This window comes from Capsicum annuum, chromosome 10 (assembly GCF_002878395.1).
Source record: "Capsicum annuum cultivar UCD-10X-F1 chromosome 10, UCD10Xv1.1, whole genome shotgun sequence".
In the NCBI taxonomy this organism is placed as follows: domain Eukaryota; kingdom Viridiplantae; phylum Streptophyta; class Magnoliopsida; order Solanales; family Solanaceae; genus Capsicum; species Capsicum annuum.
This window is the reverse complement of record NC_061120.1, coordinates 216,451,143-216,465,703: the sequence shown is the minus strand read 5'-3', so window position 1 is coordinate 216,465,703 and position 14,561 is coordinate 216,451,143. Positions and strand designations below refer to the sequence as shown.

The 14,561-nt window shown below is 32.2% G+C and overlaps 1 protein-coding gene across 1 annotated transcript; it reads left to right on the top strand.

Moving 5' to 3' along the window:
- The first annotated feature begins 2,389 nt into the window (after positions 1-2,389).
- Positions 2,390-6,891, top strand: LOC107843767 (3-oxoacyl-[acyl-carrier-protein] reductase FabG). Its single transcript, XM_016688157.2, has 3 exons — positions 2,390-2,891; positions 5,107-5,336; positions 6,300-6,891. The coding sequence occupies exons 1-3, from the start codon at positions 2,546-2,548 to the stop codon at positions 6,576-6,578; spliced, it is 855 nt and encodes a 284-aa protein (XP_016543643.2). The 5' UTR covers positions 2,390-2,545; the 3' UTR covers positions 6,579-6,891.
- The last annotated feature ends 7,670 nt before the right edge of the window (positions 6,892-14,561 follow it).

Sequence of the window (14,561 nt, the reverse complement as noted above, 5' to 3'; positions counted from 1 at the left end):
AATCCCTTTTATTTTTAATTCAAGATTATGACCCAAGTGGGGATTGGGTTGACCAAAAAGAAATGGAAGGAAAAGAAAAGGTAAGGTTTGGGAAATTGGGTGAGGGGAAGAAACAAAGGAAAATGAAATGACAAAGAAGGGAAGGAAGTAGGTAAAAGGAATTATTTAATTTTTAATTATTAGCATATCATTTATATTATTTTTAATTTTAGTTCTTTTCAAAATTGAGCGTAAATGATATTAATTAGGATAAAGGATTAGTAGGAAGAAGTGTATTCGTATTAGTAGGTAGGAGTGTTTTATTGTATTATTCGGACTAGTAGTTGTATTGTTATACTTATATTATCTTGTTCTTGAAATTTTAATAATATTTGTTGTTTCAGGTAGAGCTATTGCAATATTATTTTGTGGCCGTCTTATTTGTATTACTATCTGTTGTTGTCTTAATATTCTTATTCTTGTATTATGTCCTTCTTCAGATTGCTTTAATCTTGAGTTGGAGCTCTATCAAAAACATACTTTTTCTGTTTTAATTTAGTTGTTCTTTTGATGATATAAGAGAATTTTATTATGGTCTTTCAATACTATCCTTATTATTAAATGACTAAATATAGTGTGTTTACTCAAATTTATATTTTCAAAATATAATTAATAAGGTTTATTTGGTAAAATAAACCCCTAATTAATATTTTTTTAATAGGTATACCAAGTAGATATGAATCAACTAATATGACATAGAGGACATATGTACTTCACCTCTAAAAACAGTGACACGGACTATTTACATTTTATCCTACACAAATTACTTAATAAAAATATACTAATATATTGTTATTAATTCTTCAAATTATTTGTCTTATTTTTATTTTTTTCTAGTTATGTTATTTATTATTTTTCTTAATAGCTGTGTCATTCTAATTTGGAACGGAAGGAGTATTTAGCATGCACTTTGACCATATAGTTAATATTACAGCCATACAAAACATGGTCAACATTAATAATTATTTAGTCAAGTCTGGTCTAGGTCGTTAAATGAGAAAACCGAAAATCCAAAGGCAGCTTCGAATGTTGGGCACGTGTATATATATATATGTGTGTGAATGATAAAATGAATACATATAAATACTTCCTCCGTTTTACTTGATCTTTTTGCTAAAAAATAGTTAGATTGATTTATCTTTTTTATTTATTTATTTATTTATTTAATATATTAAAAAAATATCTAATAATATTTATTGAATTTGAAAGCATAAAAAATAATTTATTATTTTACAGCCATCGTACATTTGTTACTAAATACCATTTCCTCTTATTTATTGCATTTTTTAAACATTTGTTCCTAAATACCATTTCCTCTCATTTATTGCATTTTTTTAAAAAAATGTTGATCCTTTAAATTCAAGAAAGTTAATTGCTCATATTATAATTTTACAATTTTTTGAGTAATAATTATCTCTATTTTTATGACTCATTTTAAAACTAAAAGAATAAAAGTGAAAAGTAACATTCAATTTATGTCTTAAATTTTTTTCTTAATCGTGCACTGGCTACTAAATATAGACTAGAGGAAATAACAAAATTCTCTTAATTTAATAAATTGAAATAACTATTTTTAGCAAGAGAATCAAGTAAAACAAATTGGAGAAACTACTACCTCGTTCAACAATAGTTATTTATGTTATTAAAATTAGATGTCTGAAAATACTCATCAAGTTTCAAAACTAATGGATAATCATCATTTTCTACCCATTTTTACTCTTCAATAGATTTTTTTAAAATATTAAATTTATTATGTTCAAATAATGATATAGTAAAATTAACTCTATCATTTATTATTTCTTAATCAATGATGAACAAATATTGATAGACAGAAAAAATAATACTACACATTAATTAAAAATGATAATTCGATAAAATAATCACCTTAATTATTATTTTTCTTAATTAGTATCTCAAATGCAAAACTGAAAGGAACAATATTGTCACATAAACTTTTGTAACAACCAAATTCAATGTACAGTCCACACTATTAATACAAACACAAGTAATACCTAACTCCTCACCATTTCAATATACCAACACAAGTAAAAATTTCATCTATTATTTATTACTCCCTTCCCAAATTACCTTTTTACTTATTTTTTTTCATTAATCAAGAAGATAATTTTTTTTTCCTCTATATATTTACCCTTTACATTAATTACTTTTTTTTTCAAATTAAAATATAAACATCATTTAATAGGAATACTATGATAAACTAAGTATACTATTAATTATTTTTTTTAAAATCAATATGCATTTTAATTTGAGACGGAGAAAATAGTATTTTTAATAGATATTTTAGATTAATAATGAATAAATATTACTTACTAGATGAAAAAAATGATATCTTAATTAGCGTGTCAAATACAAATGTGAACACTTTAGTTTTGTAACAACCAAAATTGGATGTACTTTCCACACTACAAATACCAACACACGTAATAATACCTCACTCCTCACCATTGTTTTTCAATATACACCAACAAAACAACACACACAATTAATGGCTCTCCATGCTGAACCAGTACTACCCCAGCTGGAGCCATGGCGGCAACTCGCCCGAAAAGTAGTAATGGTGACCGGAGCATCGTCCGGAATCGGCCGTGAATTCTGCCTTGATCTATCCAAAACTGGTTGTAGAATCATCGCCGCTGCTCGTCGGATCGATCGATTGAAATCCTTATGTGATGAGATCAACGGAATTGCCTCGAATCCGTCGAAGGAATTACGAGCAGTTGCGATTGAGCTAGATGTTAGTGCTAATGGAGGTGTCATTGAAGCTGCTGTTAAGAAAGCTTGGGATGTGTTTGGTAGGATTGATGCTTTGGTTAATAACGCCGGTATTCGAGGTGAGATTGATACTCTCCCTCTTTGTTTCGAAATAGTTGTCACATCTCACTTCACGAGTCAATTGATATTCCCTCTCTTTTGAAATAGTTGTCATGTCACCAGAGTCAGATTGATATTCTCTTTATTTTAAAATAATTGTCATGAGAATCGGAATGATAATTCATCTGTTTCAAAAGAGTTGTCACATCTTGTTTTACGAGAGTCGAATTGATATAATAGTTGCCATTTTTTACTTCACGAGAGTCGGCTTGATATATCATCTGTTTCAAAATAGTTGTCACATCTCACTTTACGAGAGTCTGATATTCCTTTTATGTTTTAAAATAATAGTCACTTACGAGAGTCAATTGATAGTAATAGCTATCATATTTGACTTCATGATAACCTGTTTGACTAAGTTTTAAAGCTAAATTTTAGTGAAACGTTTGAATCTCATAAAGTATTGATTTGAATGTTTGGAATGATTGATGGTTTGGTGAATAACACCGGTATTCTAGGTGAGACTGATAATCCCTTTGTTTTAAATTAGGTGCCACGTTTAAAGATGAATTTGGAATAAAAATTCATTTGATATCTAGTCAAAGTTTATAAAATTTGACACTCGGAAAAAAAAATTGGGACAAGTATTTTAGAACAGAGAAAGTAAATTGGTATTTTTACGATGTTGTTTTGAGTGTTTGGTAGGATTGATGCTTTGGTAAATAGCGGGTGAGATTTAATCTATTTCAAAATAGTTGTTATGTCTCATTTCACGAGAGTCAATTTAATTATTTTTTAAAGCTAAATTAAATTAAACTTATATGATATTTTAAAATGTTACTTTTGCGATTTTGTTTTGAATGTTTGGTTGTGTGAATCTAGCAATTGAGTAACCGTTACAGTTATATGTCTGAATTGTTGATTAAGGTGTGAAATGAACGGCTTGGATTGAATTTGGATGGATTTAAGTTAATAAATGGGTTGTTGCTTCGCGCAAAAGGTATTTGGTTGAAAAGCGGGTTATAACCAATCCGCTCAATTCTTAAATATACTTGGTTTTAATTATTTTTTTTATAATAAAAAATTATATTCTTTAAATATTTTTACAAGACATCTTATAAATCAATTTGGGCTACATATCAACTCAATTTTCAATGAGCTGAAATAAATTTAGCTAATAAATATATAATTAAGTTTGATTTTACCATACCTACATCGAAGGTCAATTCTTCTTACAAATTTTAGTTGAATTAAAAGGCCATTATCAAGGACTCATATGGTCAAATTTTGGAAAAATGATTTTTTTCTTCTGAAGTACTAATAGTTTGTAGAGAAATAATTTTCATTGGAAAAACATCTTCAAACCATTTCTTCAAAAAATTATTTCCACCCGTAAGGACGAGTAAGTTGTGCAACATGTTGTATCTCATAAGAGAGGTCGGAAATCGATTTTCCATGCCGACACCTTCTCAGTCGAGCTCGTTGCACCGAGCTTTCTTAATGAAATTTACATCTTCTGTGTGATTTGCGAGCTACTGCATAAAAACGCATTTACTCAGTGCGCATCCGAAGGATAGAGACTGCGGTTTCAAAAAAAAAGTAGTTCTATTTTATAAAACTGTGCAGAAACTACTTGAAAAGGGAAGAAAAAAATACTTAAACAAACAATTTGCAAATTTTTAAAATTCTTGGATATGTTAAAGAAGTTCAGTTTTATGTGTATTAATAATAATTTTCCACAAATTATTTGAATGGGTTGTAGAGGAGACATAATCATGACAAAGATAACATTAAAAAAAATCAGGCCAATTTGTATCTTTTGATGGAGATTACTATTTATTGCAAGGTGAATAGTCATGTAGAGAAATGGAAAAGAAAAGTGATGTACTTACTCCAAGCTGAGTGTGAACTTTCTCTATTATTAGTATTAACTGTAGATATAAATCCGAAAATTAATGTTGATTATGGTACAATTATGCCTGAATTCTAGTTTCATATATAATTCGTAAATCATGTTGATTTTTTCAAGCCGTGGAAACAGCCTCTGACAGAAATGTAAGGTAAGGCTGCGTGCAAGAGACCCTTGTGGTCCAGCCCTTCCCCTGATCCCGCGCATAGCAGGAGATTTAGTGCACCGAGCTGCCCTTTAGTGATTCAGAATGTACGAAAGAGCTTTCTTGCCTTTTAGTGATTGGCTTTGTGCGACGCCTAATCTGTCAGTTGTGCATCTTATAGGCAGTGTGCACTCTCCACTGGATTTGACAGAGGAGGAATGGGAAAAGATCCACAAAACGAACCTAAGAGGAGCATGGTTGGTGACCAAATATGTTAGTATGCATATGCGTGCTGCTAATCAAGGAGGATCAGTTATTAATATCTCTTCTATCGCTGGTCTTAATCGCGGGCAATTACCAGGTGGTCTTGCTTATGCATCTTCAAAAGAAGCTCTCAACAGCATTACAAAGGTAGTGTCTTGTTTCTCCTTTATTGTGTGATCCTCTTGTGATTTACAATTTAAGCTAGCGTCATTGACACTGCATGCAATTTATATGAAGACGAGCATACATGGCTTTTCTAAGCTAATCAGACTCTTTTGCCATCTTGAATCACACAAATTACATACATGATGTCATGTTTCTGACTTTGGTAGCTCTGTAAATAAAGAGGGGAAAGAAGAAAGATAAGTTCCTATCTACACTTAGATAATACATTTAAATGCATAGCCTTGGTGGACAGAGTTATCCGGCGCCTGATACCTGTTGTTGGTGTGAGGTGGTAGGTATCCCGTGGAATTAGTTGAGGTGTGCGAAAGCTGGTCATCAAAAAAATTTAAAAAAAAAGAAAAGAAGACATTTAAGCCTTGGAAATATATGGATACACACAAATATATGATGTACAAAATGGTTCACATATTGAGAATATATGTAGTGTACTAGACACTAAGGAAGAGCGACTCTCAGAATTTTGCAACTTGCAACACAATTCCCTGGTGAATCATGGTATCTATGAAAACATTAAGCTCGTCAATGGGAAATCTAAGCAGAAACCATCCCATTGTCTCACATGGAAGTTTTTAGTACCTTTTTAGACTCTATATATCTATATATATATGTGTGTGTGTGTGTGATTTGTCTCGCACTTCAGTCATTTGGCTGTGATTCTTTTGCAGTGGGCTTTGTAGCTTATGTTTCATAGATATTACTTGTGGCATTGTCGCTCATACTTGATGGTTGCTAAGAGGTAGACAACGTAAGCAAGATTGTCTACTTTATCGAAGTGTACTCTAAAGTCATTCTCGTTATCTTATCAAGTCCTGCAAGGTCTCATTCATTTAAACTTTACTTGATATTTCTCGCCTGCAGTTTGTTGCAGGTCAAGTGTATAGTAATGCACACTAATAAGATCATTGTATTCTTCAAATATAACAGGTGATGGCCATTGAATTGGGACAATACAAGATCAGAGTGAACTCAATATCACCGGGACTTTTCAAATCTGAGATAACAGAAGGTCTTGTACAGAAGGACTGGCTTCAAAATATTGAATTGAGAACCGTTCCCTTGAGAACTCATGGAACATCAAATCCCGCTTTGACTTCAGTAGTACGTTACTTAATCCACGATTCATCAGAATATGTTTCAGGCAACATGTTCATCGTTGATGCTGGTGCTACTTTACCAGGTGTCCCAATTTTCTCATCCCTCTAGCTATAGAGGTTGCTCATTCAAGCTTGAGGCTTGTTCGGATAAGTCCAATCGCGCTCGCCTGATGCCCCGTCTTTAGCCTAGGTGGATCCAATTTTAAAAAAAGGTACGGATATGTTAGGGAAAGAATAACAGCATTACTTTGGTTACAATTTGAACAATTTTTTTACCAAAGAAATTTTACGTTTTGGTTTTGAGATATTTAAGGTAAAAATGCCTTTTAACTTCATGGAATTGTCGTTCCTTTGTATAGCTCCAACATGAAATTTTATTATAATTGAGTTGACTCAACTCCCATGAAGTAAATTTTTTTTTTTCTTTTTTGGACTTATTGTAAGGTTGAAGTAACAATTAAAGTATGTGTTACTAAGACTTCTATGCCTCTACAAGGTAGTGGTAATGTATGCATGCCCTTTACTTTCTCCAGACCCCACTTGCAGGATTTTACTGAACAACATGAATACGTTGTTGTTGTAAGACGTCTTTACTTCGATGAAGTAGACACAGGGGACATTCTTGTCAATAGGCTGCAAATTGTGTTCACATTTTTCTCAATTCATTTCTTATAAATTAAATTTGTGTGGAATAAACTTAAACATTGCATTTTTGCAAGGGATCGTTCTCACGACTCAAACCAGTGACCTTCGGGTCACATACCAACAACTTTACATCATGTCAATGAATGTAAGAACATGTGTCTTGTTTTTTAACCCAAATTCTTTATGATGGAGGAGTTAGGCTCTTCATTCCAAAAATGATAATTACACGAAGAAAATAAACCTTTGAACTCTAGTCTGTGATGCATGGTGTAGATTGGTATGCAATGTCAAGAGAAATGTAAGTAGAAATTACGTACAAATATGTTACAAAAGAGCTATGGTTATTGTTATAAGGTAACACCATCACTAATAACATAAGTAACTCCATCATTAGTAGCAAAACAAGTCTTCTTTGGTTTAAACATTAAGTTTGGCAACTCATGTTGATCCAACTTCAAAAAAGCTCTAACCTAACTTGGTAAGAAAACAACTTCATTGACGATATAGTGTATACTATAACCAGTTAATTAAAATTCAAGCAACTTATTCATATCGATAATAGACTAAAACAGTAGATACTAAAATTGCAAATGAACAAAGACATAAGGGGCTGATTTCGATATAGAAATTCTTATATAGAACTTTAGGGACCAAAACAATATTTGTTGGATCTATCTTTTTTTTCTCCCACATCGGCCACATACAGAACTTCACAGCAGCATAAGTCTTCTGTCAAAGCATGTCGAGCTTGTCCCTTCAGGGATATTTGATAAAAGTGGAGCGATATAGAAAGGATTTGCATTAAGAAATGATGCAAATTTTTCTGCCGATCCTCCGTCAGTTATATGCATATTATTAATGCCCTTATTTGATTATTTACTTTTCTTTGAATCATTATAGTATTGTGAAATTTACTCATGAAAAATCTGAAACATTTATGAATATGAGAAGTTATATATATATTATCCCAAAAAATGGTTTGTTATAAACCTATAATACAGATTTGAGGAGCATTTTAACTGCTTTATTGCTTTTGTATCGTGACATCTATCTCTTTTGATACTTTAAAGTGCATTACTCGAGCCGAGCTCTTTTGAAATCAACCTCTCTACTTCCACAGGGGAGAGGTGGTTTGAGACTACACTCTGTTGTTGATATTAGTATTTTACTATTTTTAAACTGGACATGTAGACGAACAAGTAATAATATAATGAAGGTCCTAGGGTTGTTCTAATAAGACATGGTTCCTTTTATGCTTAATTGTTAGTTCATCATGATAAAGAAATGAATAACTCAACCTCAAAAGCTAAGCTTATGAGGGATGTTACACCCATCTTTTTTACCGCGTCCGACCCCCGCTAGGGAGTTGGTTTTGGAGAAAATGGGTCTTTCCAATTATGGTGACGTTTTGAAAAGGGATTATTTTATTTACAAAGTCGTCACTTGGAATTGAGTTTGGGTGTTCCAAGTCACCTTATTGAACCCCTATTCAAAAAGAAAATGACTCTTTAATTTTTTATTTTTCGATCTGCGAACTAGAAATCCGGATAAGGAATTCTGTTGACCGAGGGGAAGGTGTTAGGCACCCCTCGAGTCCCGTGGTTCTAGCACGGTCGCTTTAATGACTTACGTCCGACTTAAACTAAACTCCCTTTTTTTTTTTTTAGGATTTAATAATATTTGTTAACCTAAAAGCTGTTTGCCTCCCGCTTTTAATTTATTTCGAAATTATTTGTTATGTTGACGTGCGGCTTACTGATAGCAGTACTTTTCGGCCTCACCACAATGTTTGGCACGTTTCTCGCGCCTTTTGGGCATTTATGAGTCGTCCCTATTTTCTAATCTAAATAAGCGCCTAATGGGTTTAAAACCTACCCAACCCAATTCAATCGGCTTTAAACGGTAGGTTAATTTATTATAACGAATGGTCGGTAGCAGGGCTTTCCAACTTCATCGTTAACTTTCACTTGTATATTAAAACTTAATTTATTTAGAGGTTAAGAATTTAATCCATTTTTATGAATTCACTCCCTTACAATGAATTTTTCCTCTTGTCTTTTCACACAATGGGTCTTGAATAAATCCCGCAACCCATTCTATTTTATCTTACGTCAAAAACTAATTTGTGATTTTAATATAATCTAGAAAAAGCTTTCCAACAAAAAAAACTAATAGGAATACAAAACAAATTGAAAAGCATGGTTCCATATCGACTAAAAGAAAATAGACATGTGACGAAACCCTTAATCATCCATGTTGAGTAAATTAACGTTGCATGAAACAGTGATCGAAGCAACTTTATTATTATTATTATATTTATTTATTTTTTCTACGAAACAAAAAAAACTCTTACATTTGCTTAACGTCAATCAACTATAAAACGAAATCCGAATTCATAATAAACTTACAAGAAAAATAAATAAATAAAATAAAGCAACATTGTATGAACAAGCTTATGCACTATTACACTCTTTTATTATTCAACCAACTTATAAACACAAATAATAACTGCTAATTCCAACCTCCAAAGCAAAATCATACTCATTATTGTTAAGAACGATGTGTGTAGAAAACTTTATCATACACAGTTTTATTTTTAGCATATATATTTAATAACATAACAAAATCTAACTAAATTTAATTATACAATTTTATTTTACAATATTATTATTTACTTTTAACTTTCAACACCAACTAATTAATTTAAAACTTAAAAAAATTATCTCACTTAAAATTTAAAATCAATTTAATTGACATTATTTTGAGACCAACAAACAAATTACAAATAAAAGACATAGAACATGAACTACATAAAATAATAAATTAAGCACACTAAATAATATAAGAAGCCGTTGAAATAACTTTATTCATGCTTTGATTCGTAAGAAAACTTATATAAAAAGAACATAATACAAAATTGAATAAGAACCTGTGTGACGAATTAAACTAAGCGAGAAAGCTTTTACGCTGAACCAAAAACTCAAACGGGAAACCTGAAACTCAACCTATCGCCTCTTTTCCTCTCCTTTGATTTTTCCCCCTTTTTTTTCTTTCTTTTTCTCTTCTGTTTTTTTTTTTGTTTGTTTCTTTCTTCCGCTGTTTTCTTTCTGATTTCTTTTTTCTTTTTCTTGCCGTGATTTTCAATCTTCTTTTGGTTTTCTTTTTCTGGTCCTCCGTGTGTGTATTATGTATTATATATAGTAGTGTCGTGCATGTGTGCATGTAGTATATTATATATAGGTAGTGTGTGTGCATGTGTGCATGTAGTATATTAGTGCATGTGTCGTGTGTGTGTGTGTGGGAGAGTGGGAGAGGCCAATTAGGAGTGGGGAATTGTGGGTGGTTTGGGTAGTTTAGGTTTTTTTTTTTTTTTTTTTTTTTTTTTATTATTATTATTAATAAGATAAAAATACTTAAAAACTAATAAAGTATAACATAAGCTAATAACTAGTCTTGGGAATATGATTAAGAAATATCACACCATTCTTTATTAAAATTGAAAGAAGAAACAATTTTTTTTTTTTCTAAAAATAAATAAATAAATAAATAAATACTAAAAATGAAATTTATTTAAAAATGTGACTCTATTTTTGTAGTTTTCAAAATTTTTAAACTAAGATAAAATTGAAATATCTAACTTAGACCTAAAAACAAAATACATATATATATTAAACACTAAAAATGACGTAAAACAATAGGTTTAGGTCAAAAATTAGGTGTTTACAAGGGAGATTATCCAAAATCATATAAGGAGATTAAGGACCCTTTAATCTCAACCCCAGGACGGGGGGCTCAACATAGAAAACGCACATCGGTGATGTGAGACAACCCCAACAATGAACCTGGCTTTAATATCATGATAAAGAAATGGATCTTGGATCTAACTCAACCTCAAAAGCTAACTCATGAGGAGAGGATTGCCCAAGATCATATAAGGAGATCAGGGACCCTTTAACCCACCGATGTGGGGCTCCAACACATCACCAAGTAGATATGTGAAGGATGTTAAGGCCAGGTACTGTTCTGCTAGTTATTGTTTATAGATCAGTAACCTAGGTACATGACTTTTTTGTGTCCGAATAGCATAATCAACAGTTTTGTGTTTACTGAGTTATCCTAGAAAGCTTTTGTAATGCAGCAGGATGTTTTTATCCTTGCACATCTTGCGTTTATCGTTCTGTTATATCTGCATTAACACCAGAATGTTTAAATGGCTAATCGTATGACGATATGTTATGTTGATGACACGCCAACTGTATCGCCTTTCAATTTTGACAATGTCACTTTGGACCATCTCACTGTACCAAAACATAGTTGGCATGCATGTCCTGTCCGAGGACAGGCCGAATGAAAATATACATCTCTGGATGACCGAAGAACCAAAAGAGATGTTAGTATTATTTATATGGGGTCTCTCCAAATTGGCATGCAAAGTTGGGGGAACTACTTAGAAAACAATCATACATAATCAAATGTTTTGGAGAAGATAGAATTATAGTATACTGGAGAGATGAAAGACACTAAATATTTTATGGGGCAAATTTTCATTTGTGTTACTGTTTTAAATGCTCTTTGAAATGAAAATGGAATTCAATTGCTTACTACTAAGCCAATGGACCTTTAGGTGACATTAGAATTATGCCAATTAGGCATAATTGATGCTTCTCAAATACAAAGTGACTTTAGGTATATTGTTACGTCTTTTAGCATATTAATTAGTATAATTTTTGAACACAAGTCATTGCTTTGTCCACTGCAACATGTCTAATGTGACAGTTATATGATCAACCAGATCAGTCGGCTAGTAGCGACAATTCTTTTCCAAAGAGACAAAGTTGTCCCTTTTACTGGTCGAATGCTCAGTTCGGGGCCTTCTTCAACATGTTACAAAACTCCGGTCTTCGATGGGTCACTATTAGTTGACTTAGAAAGGCGAACATCTGGGCAAGGAAATGACCTTAGGACAATATATATGTTGCAGCATGATTTTTGTCAGGTCTTGTCTAAGAACAATTCACGAGGCATTCCCATGAATTCTTCAAACACATCTGCTAACTGCTACCAATATTTGTTTCCTGTTGTGGAAGTATACAAGTATGGGTAGTTGCAGATACAAGAGTCCTCGTTTACCGTGCATCCAAGGGGGCGGCATTCTGGTCAATGAATTGATATTGAGAACCATATCTATCAAAGTCTTGACGGATAGAGTTAACCAGGATGCTGGGAGGTGTTAGCATGTATTGCGTGAAATTAGTCGAGGTGTGTTCAAATTGACTCGAGAGTATAACAAAAAAAAAGAGTCCTTGTTTTTTGTTTTGTGCTTCTGAATGTATTACAGTTTCTTCAGGACATTAATGACTGGCCATTTATTGCCTTCTCAGAGTGCACAGAGGAAATGTCAGTTATTGGCAAGTTTGATTTATAGAATTCCAAGTTGCTCACACTTTAGTCATGAAACTATTTTCAGGTAAAATTTGTGAACATTAGTTAATGGTTCTCAAATGTCATTGGAGCCATGTGACCATGAGGTCACGGGTTCAAGCTTTGGAAACCGTCTCCGGCAGAAATACAAGGCAAGACTAAGTACAATACATTCTTGTGATAGGGCCTTTTCTCAGACCCTGCACATAGCGGAAACTTTAGCGTAGAGGCTGACTTTTTTTCCTTTTTGGTTGTTAAATGTCATAAAAAAAATAATTCTTTAAGAAAACAAATTAAATTGCTTAAAATCCAGAAAAATTAACTTCTATAGTGAAAGTGAAAAAAGTTTCATAAGTAGCAATTCATGTTGATTGTCTCCTCACGAGTCACGATATCCCACCCGACCCCCACCGGGCACCGCCAGACCAATGCCTAACCACCTATCCTCACTTGGACCTCATCCTCGAAACCCTGGCCATTAGTGTTTGTTTAGATTATATATAAATGTTTATGTGATTCAAACTATCCCTATGACTTCCCAAATCTCTCTTGACCTTTGTCAATCAATTGTTACCTCATGAACTATATTTTTGAAATTGACCTAGGCAAAGCATCTATATTTTTTTGTACCACTAATGTGTTAACCAAGTTAAATTTTACCTTCTACTTTAATGTATATTTGTAGTTGGTACTTTTCTTCATCCATCTCTATCCAAACAAAGAAAAAAATGCTCCAAAATAGTCATAAAGTACTCTCACACAACATGTAATTAAAGTGGTAGGATTCAATGCCATGAAGGCAATGGTAGTATATATAGATACAGATGTGACAAATGAATAGAACCAAAACCAAATTGAGTAGAAAACAACTACTCTTATGAGGAGTGCTGTAAAAGTAGAGGATGTCTTTTTATTATTTTCATGTTATTTTGGGATCTTAATTACTTTTCCAAACTGTTTGTTTCCTCTTGATTCTTTTTTTTTTTTTTGGTAGTTGTGAAAATGAAAGACGGTTCATTTTCTCAGTTGTTGCAAACCTATGTGTATAGACACCTTGCAAGTTGTATCAGATGCTTTACCAAATGGGGAAGTAAATCATTTGTATATTTTGAGAGGTCCTCTCTCATCATGCACCTGTTGTTAATGTGTTGTGGTGGGATGGTTAGAATTTTCCGGCTTCGAATTAATTAGAGGTTGCGCGGTAGTACTTGTCGTGAGGATGGAAAAGATTCTAGTAGGAAGTGTTTTCTCTTTTAATGGATCCTTACGTGGTGAATTTGAATTAATCAGACAAACTAAAAATGAAGACGAAAATTTTGTAGTTTATCATTCCTTAACACTTAGATTTAAAGTTTGTTTTAAATTTGTAGTATGCGTCTAATTCATATATCACGTATTATTTCTATATTACTTGATTGTAATATGTCGGGGCGATATTTTTGTAGAATATGAAGCTATATAAGAAAAAACTTGTCATAATAATGTCTTGGCCAACTCTCTCTCTATATACGAAAGAGCTTGAACGATCGATTTTACGATATTGACGTTTCATGCCATATCATCTAGGTATTATTCATTCACTTCGAAATGAATCGTAAGTCAATTCGTACTTCAATCTATCCTTTTCTTCCCCTTTAGCGGAGAAGTTTCTTTTGCTTCGAATCATGATTGATCAGTAAAGATGATTAGCTTGAACACTAATGGTATTTTAATTAATTTCATACTCGATTTCATAGATACATATAAATTCTATGGAAAGTTGTATTCCATGTACCAATATGTAATTTTTGAACTTTATGGTACATAATAGAATTACTATTTGGTTAGCTAGACAACTATAACTTCATGGTGAGATCAGCATGATATTATAATTAAGCTTAGTCAAGATTATATTGTTGAATAATCATTATATTTGGGACCCTCCATCTACCATGTTGACATCTAACAGCAAAAAATGTTTGTAATAATGATATCATCTCCTAAGTTTTTTTTTCTCCCTTTCTTTTTAACAAACATGCATGTGTAA

What these genes read in the sequence shown, in the direction of transcription:
- LOC107843767 (XM_016688157.2), top strand. Translation starts at nt 2,546, where the DNA reads ATGGCTCTCCATGCTGAACCAGTACTACCCCAGCTGGAGCCATGGCGG. An exon ending in TAATAACGCCGGTATTCGAG is followed by an intron (nt 2,892 to 5,106) that starts GTGAGATTGATA and finishes TGCATCTTATAG; the next exon opens with GCAGTGTGCACTCTCCACTG. An exon ending in CTCTCAACAGCATTACAAAG is followed by an intron (nt 5,337 to 6,299) that starts GTAGTGTCTTGT and finishes CAAATATAACAG; the next exon opens with GTGATGGCCATTGAATTGGG.